The sequence below is a fragment of the Mus caroli genome, chromosome 11 (genome assembly GCF_900094665.2).
Source record: "Mus caroli chromosome 11, CAROLI_EIJ_v1.1, whole genome shotgun sequence".
Lineage (NCBI taxonomy): Eukaryota > Metazoa > Chordata > Mammalia > Rodentia > Muridae > Mus > Mus caroli.
This window is the reverse complement of record NC_034580.1, coordinates 113,130,729-113,139,996: the sequence shown is the minus strand read 5'-3', so window position 1 is coordinate 113,139,996 and position 9,268 is coordinate 113,130,729. Positions and strand designations below refer to the sequence as shown.

Sequence of the window (9,268 nt, the reverse complement as noted above, 5' to 3'; positions counted from 1 at the left end):
AAAAAAAAAAAAAAAAAGTGTGAGGCCAGCTCCTCTTCACTGCAGGAAGCCCTAGAATCTTGAATCCCCCTCAGCAGTGAGGCAATGATTCCCAGGAGCCAGGAGTGTATGCTGGAAATCTCAGAATTCATCACACAGAAGGCCCAAGGGCATTAATTAAGAGGCCAGGTCTACAGCTACCTGCAAGCAACAGGCCTTTCCTCTAGGGAACAAAGTGGCACCTGGGTTCAGCTATCACCACCACCTTGTCCCAGAGGTGTCTACATGACCCCTGATTTCTTGGTCACCTCTCTATAGAGGGGGAAAGGGACCACAGGCTGTTCAGGACCAGGTGCAGAAGAGCCTCCCTGGGACAGCGGAGAAAAGTCTTGCCACTCAGATTGGAGAGCCTGGGCTTCTGGGCCAGATCTGTTTCAACAAACATCAAGGACTCTCAGGATTGTTCTGGAGGTGTAAAACTGATTACAGCAGACGCTGGTGAGAAGAACAGGCCAGCGGCTGGCACTTGAAGAGGCTTTTGTTACACAAGGACCCAGCTTGTAACTGTGTTTGTGATAACAGATCTGGCCTCCATTCAGGAAGAACATACCATCCAGTTGCCCCACGCTTCTGCTGACCGGAAAAGGAGCAAGAAAGGGATGACTCCTTCAGTCACCCAGTCACAGACAGTGGTGGGTCTCAGAGTCACCTCGTGGGGGAGGGGTGGGTAGTACCGCTGACTCAAAACCCTTGATGCTGGGAAGTGGGAAAGTAGAAAATCAATTGCAGGCAGGTGAGAGATTATCAAGATTAAAATCTAAATCAGCATAGTAAGAGAGAAAGAGAGAGACCTTTGGCATCCCTAGGGAATGGGATGGGGGGGGGGGTTCCTTGAAAGGAAACCAAAGATAGATACTGGAACACAAGACGTTCATGTCTTTCAAGGGTCCTACCACCCCTCAGTCCCCAGGGATGGAAAAACCAAGTCTGAATCCCACCAAGACCTCCAGTTATGATCACAAGTGTGGCCTGTGCTTCAGATGGGGATGGGGTGGGGGGAGGGGACAGGATGGGGGATATATGGGGACAGCTGGAATAAAACAAATGGAAAATGAGAGGGGAAATGAGTGTCTGAGACAGTTGCGACCAGACTGAGACTCGAGCCCGGTTGGCACACCTACTCCAGCACACACAGCTCCAGGCCGGATCCACCAGCCCCACAGGCACACGGCACTGACCTGGGAATCCTAACCCATCATGAATCACTTCCCTCTGCCCTGTAGGGCAGGCTGTTCCTGCCTGGTACAGCTGCTAACTCCAAACCTCCTTGGGGGCAGGCAAGCAGGCTCTCTGCTATATTAAAAACAAACAAACAAACAAAACAAAGCAAAACAAAAAAACACCCCCAGAGCCCCAGAGATACACATGGCTCAGAGCCATCTGCCAGCCGGAGCTCCCTGGGGGGAGCACCTAGGTCCTTTGTGCTCCATCTCATGAGCCCATCTGTCCAGCCTCACAAAGAGGCTATGGGCCCCAGTGGCTGTAGCCAACTTGGCTCTTTTCTCCCTCCTCCAACTATCTGGCAGAGCCCCACACACCCCGCAGGAAGCCTGAGCAAAAACTGGGGGCTCCTCCAGCTGAGCCTGGCCAAGCTAGCATCAGGGAACACCTGACCCTCTGTAGCTGGACCCCCTCTGAACACTCACTGTAAACTGGTCCCTGCATGGCCCAACTTCCTAGCAGTCTCATCCTGAAATCTCAGCTCCTTGCTCTGGACAGAAGGCCCTCTTCTTTCCCTGTCACAATCAGAGCTCTCCTTTGCCTCAAGGTCTTGTCTCCCTCTTCCCAAATTCTCCCTGCAAGTCTCTTACTACTTTTCCTGCCTGGATTCAGACTGTCAGCTTCTCTCACCCATGCTAGGCTGGGTCATACTCTCTCCACATCCCTTTTATCTGCCTAGCTGCCCAACCCCCCACTCCCTTTTTGCACATCAACTCAACTCTGTATTTCTAGGACACTTACTTAGGAGGTCACTTTTCCGGTCGTTTATACAAAGCACAAAGCTTCTCTTGCATACACGTGCCACACACACACACACACACACACACACACACACACACTTTCACTAGTGATAGCCTGGGCTAATAATCTCTGGGGACTCAAAGCCCTGATTCCATTCCCCAGCTGAGCTTTTCAGAGTTCACAGTAGGAAGACTGGCACGCAGGAGGGCAGCATGCTCAGCAGGCCTGGCTTCCTCAAGACTGCCAACCTCTATACCAGGATGCTCTCAATGTGGCCATTGTCTCGAACTAAATTTGAGGGTCAAGAAGCTGGCTTGGGAGGCAGCCCAGTGAGGGCACGACTCAGCGAGTAAGGAGTTACACAGAGAAACCAAAGAGGCAGGGGCAGCTGGCCTCCACAACGCAGAGAGCCAGCTGCTGAGACCTTACAACCCCCAAACTTCTCCTCCCCAACAAGACTTCTGCAACATTCTGCAGAAACCCTGTCCCCAACTCCTTGGGGGATGAAAGCAGACACCCGAATGCCCCCTAGGTCCGAGCAGAGAGCAAACACAGAGACCAGAACCCGGAAAAGGTAGTGCCCACCCCAGGTCCTCCATCCCCCCTCATCCCCCCTCCTGCTCAGACCTTGCAGAGAAGGGAACTGATTGGCTGACTTTCAGATACACTTCCAGGAGAATGAAAGGCCCCAGGGCAAAGGAGAGTTGCACAGAGGGGCAACCCAAGGAGCTAGGACAGTCCCTAGGGCATGCAGAAGGCTCAACAGCATGGAACAGGTCTGGGGAGACCTTAAAATAGACATGGACTCCAAGAGATCCAGGTGGTTGGGGGCACAAAATCTCCTAAGTAGCGACTATGCCTTGATTCAGCACAGATACTTGCTCCCACCACTGAGGTGACCAAGTGGGTATGATATTCCAGGCTCCTCACAGACTGTACCTGCCAATACACAACGCATCAGCAGCCACCCGCGCTCCCCCCCATCCTGACACATAGCTAATCACCTAACTCAGAGATAAGACTGACCTCAGGTGGGCCCAGGACAAACCCCCTGGTTCTAGTCATGGGGCCTGGAGCACCCCCAACTGGTCACTTGAAGAGCCTGAAACCTGGCCGTCTTTAACTATATGGAGCCCTTCCTCCCTCGCTCACAGCCCACCAGAGGGCTCTGCCTAAGGCTGCCTGAGAGCCCCTCAGAGGGGCGGGGGCTCCGGGCCCGGCAGAGTGAGGCCCGCCCCTCGGAAACCCAGCCCCAGACGCGCGCGGGACACCATTGTGTAAGCCTCCCTTTCCACTGGCTTTATTTACTCCGGAGGGGGACGCAGGACGAGGGGCCACGGCACCGGCAGTGGCAGTCACGAGGCCTCTGGAAAGCCCGCGCATGCAAGCCCAGGGCGGAGATGGAAGGCCCACCCTTGGAGGAAACGGCCCCCAAGTATCTTTGCACTTTGTAAACTCAGGACAAGAGTTCTGTCCTTGTGTGAGCGCACAGGCCCCCTCTCTCCCAAGGCTCTTCTCTCTCTGATGGATAAAGATGTCCCAGGCCTGGATCGTGGGTATTGGACATCCCACCCTGGACCCTGAGACTCGCCGGGCTGGGATCCCCTCGGATGCATGGGGCCTGCGGGCCGATCAACTTGGCAGCCCTTGCCAGCCCCGGGACTGGGCTCAGCCCCAACCCCGGAGCTGGCGTGGGGGAGGGGAGGAGGTCCACCCTGAGGATTCGGCCTCCCACTGGATCCGAGGAGGGGAACTAACTCCCACGCTGGTGAGAGCTGAGGGCGAGCACCAAAAGAAGAAAACCCACTGCTTTTCAGAGTGGAATTGCGCTCCTGGGGTTGTTCCCAAGAAGTCAAGCCCGCCCTCGAGGAGACGACAGTCCCAGAGCAAACACAAACAACAATAAAAAGACGAACAACCCAGAGGCAGCATGAACCTGGGATCCCCAGGGGGCGCGTGGCCCCCAACTATAGAGTCTATCGTCTACAGGACCCCTTAATGGGGCTCTCCAACTAGGCAATGAGGGGTCTGGGGCGCAGAGCCCCAGGGTGAGCAAACCCGGGTCTTGCCTCTCCCGTGCTCATCCCGTCCCGTCTCAGGCCCGCCTGGAGGTTCCTGCCCAGCTCGCCAAGCAACCGCTGGGTCGGGCACCCACCTTCAAAGTCTGAAATGATCCCGTCCAGCTGTGCGTTGACCGCAGGGTCGGACATGGTGGCTGGTGCGCAGGGAGTCCCGAGGAGACCGGGCCCTGCGCGCTCCCGCTCCCGGTGCAGAGCTGGCCGCCGGAGCCCCTCGGCCCCCACGGTCGGCTGAATGAATGGGGGAGGAAGGCGGGCGCCGGCCCCTCCCCAAGCACCCGGGCCCCCGCCCCGCCCCCGCCTCCCGGCTGGATCAGGTTCCCGCACCCCAGCCGGCCTCCGCGACTCGGCACTGGCTGTTGCGCCCGCCTGTCAAAACTGGGCCTGGAGGGGATGGAACCAGAGCTGCTTCTACAGGGACTGCAGAGTCCCAGGCACACGACCTGGGCTCCCCCCCCTTCTCCCTTCCTGGCGGGTGCCCAGGGGACCGCGACAGACACGGCCTCGGCCCCTCCCCCTCACGCCCCTCCGCGGCCAGATGTGGGCGGATGTAGAGGATGTGGAGGCCGGGCCACAGCAGCCGGCGGGCGCCGAGGGGGACAAGATTCCTCCCCTTCCCTGGGCGCAGTGCTCTTGCTGCCCGAGGTTTTATTTACGCAGCCAAAGTTCCTGAGTGCCTCCTTCGCATATAAGCACGGGGCCTGCAAGGGTTAAGCTGTAGCGCTAGGCTAGTGTGGGTCTGCAGGACCCTAGACGGTTCACTACAGAGATGAGGGTCCCGGGAGTTCTCAGCATCCACACGTCGAGGACTGCTACCCCCTTGTGCCCCCGGGGGTCGCTGCTGCACCCTTTGGGTAGGTGCTACGGAAGGGATAGGGCAGGGAGAGGTGGCCCTTCTGAAGAATCGTTGCAACACCCCTCCCCCCTTCCACTGTATGGGCTTCCTGAGTACAGAGAGTGGACCACGACCTTCCCTCCAGAAGAGAGAAACCATAGTTCCTAACATCAGAAGGAAGGAAGAAGGCTGGTCCTGGGCTCCTTCTACATCAGTGGGTACCCACAGCCTAGCCTTTCTCGTCCAAGTAGCCTTCACACTTCAGACATCCACCGGGCAAGCAGATAAAACCACCACGGGGCTATACTGAAACAACAAACACTAGTTACTAGGAAGGGTCCCCAGGGATTGGGGGTGGGGGGAGGCGGTGTTCACCACTTCCTGGATGAGCCAAGTCTCCTGCCTGCTGGGCACTGCCTTAGACCTGGGACCTCTCTGTTCAATCAGGGCTGCATGGATTCATAGCTGGGGACAAGTCCCTGCAGAATGGGCGAGAAACTCATCCCCTGGTGCTCAGTGTGAGTATCTGAGCTGTCCTGGGTCTGGGTCTGCTCTCTCCCTATTCCACCATTCTCAGTGAGGGAAGAACAGTGCTGAGACCTGCAGAGGCTGGTGAGGCTGCAGAGGAGAGGAGAAGCCTGGGCTAGGTTTGGTGAGACTTTTTTTTTTTAAGCTGCTGGAATAGAGTCCTTCCTATTTCAGAAAATGTGCCCCTCCCTCCCTCCCTCATGCCTCAGATGGTTTAAAAACTATTTTCAACCAAGTGAGCTTTTGGGCTTGGGAAGTGCAAAGCCACGGCCATTTTAGATGCACCGGCACCCCCATCCTTCTGGAAGCCTTACTTCAGGAGCAGTGGGCACCCCTGATGGCTTCTGTCAGGGTCTCAGCCTGCCTGGCAGTCTGACTATCACCAGGTCACCTGCCTATCCCACATTTGGGGGATTTCAGGATCCAATCTAAGAAGCTGAGGCCCTTACCACAAAGCCCTGGGAAGATGCCGGGTCCCTGGGACAGCGTCCAACCTGAGTGGGCGTTGTTCATTGGTGTTTCTTATAAAAAGCACCTGGTACACAGAGACACACCCGAGCGATTGTTCTCCCCAGGGCAAGTGCAGATTAGCAGAGACACAGCGCATTGTTGCTCAGCCTGTATCCAGGCAGAGGAGCCAAGCACACCACAGTGTTCCAATGGAGAGCCCAGCCAGGGTGCAGGCTTCAAGGAGTTCTCCCCGCCCCCGGGGACTCCATGGGACAATAGAAGTGGGTGCTGACCAACCCAGCCCTCTGCTTCCCTTCCACACTGTAACCACTCCGTCCGAAGTACCAGCCTGGGAACCTGCTAAATGCCCAGGCTCCTCCATCAGCAAAGCCAAGGCAGGTTTGGCCATCCTCCCAATAGGAAGTTCACCCTTGTGTCTCTTTTCTTTCGGTCCCATGAGGACAATGGGAAACAGCAGGGTACCTCCCTTCTCCTCGCCATAATTACCTTCTGCAAACTCCAGGATAACCCAACTGCCACTTGGCTTTGAACCAGTCCCACCCACCCCCAGCCCCCTCAGCCCCTCTCATCATCCCAGCTGTCCTGGATTACATGTGGTGGCTGTGGCATTCTGGGACTTTCATTAGGTTAGGTGGTCACCCAACTCCCTCTCTATAGTCTTGGGCTCTGGCCTTGAATTTAGCTGAAGAAAGAACTGTAGGGCTCAGAGTTCTGTAATCCATGCTTCAAGGAGAGGATGTTGTGCTCCAAGCGAAACTCTCCAGAAGGCCTGCCTGCTTGTGGGTGTGCCACAGCTCCCGTCCACCCCAAAGAGATAACATGATTACTGGATGCTCACAACGAGACCAGACCTAGCCTAAGGGTCTGTGCTACAGGTGGGCAGATGAGGTTCCCTGGGATCAGCATGTGTCCTGGACTCAAAGGCCAGATAACAGATAGAGAAGAAGTCAGAGACAAACACCCTCTGAAGTCAGAAGCAGCCACCGAAGAGCAGCAGCCAGAGGCCAAAATTCAACCTAGAGCCTCAGGGGCAGGCTCTCCTCTCTGGAACCATATGGCACACATCCCTGCAGACCCTGTAACATGTGTGGCATAGAACACTTCTATTGTGCTGTGAAGCCAGCCAATGTATGGCAGTTAGTTCAGCCAGACCTAAGCTCACACCATCAAGTCAAAGAGTCTTAGGACAAAGCTGCCTATGAGGCCACCTGGTGACCTGGTGACCCTGGTGAACTGGACTGGTCCAGCAGCTCACTGTCTTGGGGGAGGGGCTAAGGACCTGAGTCTAGCCGACTTGCAGAGCCAGAAATACAGTCAGACTTTTCTTTTTTCTTTTGGTTTTTTTTTTCCTTTTGAACATTGGAAGAAATGGGCTAGAAGAGGAAGCCCATAGGTTCAGCCCTGGGGAATGGAGCATAAAAAGCCTGGGAAAGAGGGTGCAGGAAGGACTTGCGGAAACAGCCGCTTGGCTTGCACATCAGGATCCCTGACCCCTGAGCCCAGGTACAGCCTCAGCAGGAAGCGACTCAGCAGTGGGGGTGGCCTCTTCAGGGAGGCTGTGGCTCCCTGCCCGGCACTTTGGACAGGATGCTCCAGTCAGTGAGTGACAAGACCAGCCCCCTCATAATATAGTCAAGGGTAGAACCCAATGGCTCAACTCTGTGGGCCTGTATACACTATATATACATTGTATATGCCATATATACTATATTTATGCTATATACTATATATACACCTATATACTATATATTGTGCATATACCATATACACACATATATATTATATATATACTACACACATACTGTACACATTGTATATGAATTCCATACATACAATATATGCTGTGTGCACTACTACATATACACTGTATATACCATATATATTATATATGTCATATATACAATATATAAACCTATGTACTATATAGTGTATATGCTATATATGTGTGTATGCACTATATGTGTACTGTATATATACTGTATATATTGTATATACATTCCATACACTGCATATACACTACATATACACTGTATACAAGGTACAGTGCAATTGAACTGTAGAATCCTCCCCAGCCCCTAAGCTGTAGAAGTCACCATCCTGGCAAAATGGAGCTACTGTGGCCTCCCTAGATGTTCAAGCCACGTATCTGCTAATCCTCCTGCATTCCCTTCCCTTCATCCTCAACATCAAAACAGCTGGCCAGTGTACCCCAAACTAACTGGGGACCAGGCTAAGCACCTTTCTCTAGTATCTAGCTGGATGCTATTTAACAGCGGCAATCTAAGGGTTAAAATAACATTTAGGACCTGACCCTTTTGCCTACAAGACAGTGGTTGAGTTCACTGGCTGCTTTCCAGAGGACCTGGGTTCAATCCGCAGCACCTACAGTGTAGCTCACAACTGTCTGTGACTCCGGCTCTCTCACACCCATGCACATCAAACTAAATGAGTTATTTTTTAAGGAGTCTTGCTTATATTACTTTAAGTAACTCATTTATTTTAAATTATGTTTATGAATTGTGTGTGTGTGCGCACACACATGTGCACAGCATGAATACGGAGGTCAGAGGACAGCTTGTGGGAGTCAGCTCTCTCCTGCTACCATGCAGATGTGAGGATTGAACACAGATCATCAGGCTTGGCAGCAAGCATCTTTCTTAGCTGGCTGAACCATATCGCTGGCTATATATACATCATCGGCTTTTTAGGCAGGGTCTCACTGTGCATCACAGGTTGGCCTGGAACTCACTCTGTAGCCCAGCCTGTCCCCAGGCTGTGACAATCATCCCAGTGTATGGACACAGTAAAGCTTACTCCACACACAGAAGCCACACTGACAAGGCTTCTGGGCTCACTGTTGCAATCACATCCAATCTCCAGTGAACGTGAAGACAAATGCGTGTTTGCACTGCTGCCCTTGGTTCTTCCGGGGGTCGACTCTGAAGTATGATGATGAGGTCATGTGATAATTCCATATAGCATCGTTTTAAACAATAACTCATATACTTCATTCCTTTCTAACTTGTTTTATGTATCGGAGTGTCGGCCTGCATGTACGTCTGTCTGTGCATGGCGAGCATGCAGGAGCCCACGGAGGTCAGGAGAAGGCATTAGATTCCCTGGAACTGGAGTCATGGATGGTGGTGAGAAGACCCAGGTCTTCTACAAGAGCTGTGATCATTCTTAACCACTGAGCCACCATTCCAGCTCCTGTAGTTTATTCCTAATTTAACCAGTTCCTCTAGTTCCTATAGAAGTAGCTAATGTTAGTTACATTGTCTATATAGAATTTAATAGCAGCTTCTCCAGATTTCTCACCAACCCCCATCCTCTTACTGTGTTGGCTCCTCCCTCT

General features: G+C 53.5%; 1 protein-coding gene across 4 annotated transcripts in view; it reads right to left on the bottom strand.

Annotated features, from left to right (window-relative positions):
* The window catches only part of Septin9 (septin 9), a 161,578-nt gene that overhangs the window by 90,389 nt on the left and 61,921 nt on the right, over positions 1-9,268 (bottom strand). The window contains exon 1 of one of the 4 annotated variants that reach the window (XM_021175473.2): positions 4,157-4,502. The exons of the other annotated variants lie outside the window; for them this stretch is intronic. Coding sequence (XP_021031132.1) covers positions 4,157-4,211 — 55 coding nt within the window. The 5' untranslated portion in view covers positions 4,212-4,502. Of the gene's footprint in view, positions 1-4,156; positions 4,503-9,268 lie in introns of those variants that run through there. 4 annotated transcript variants of the gene reach the window in all.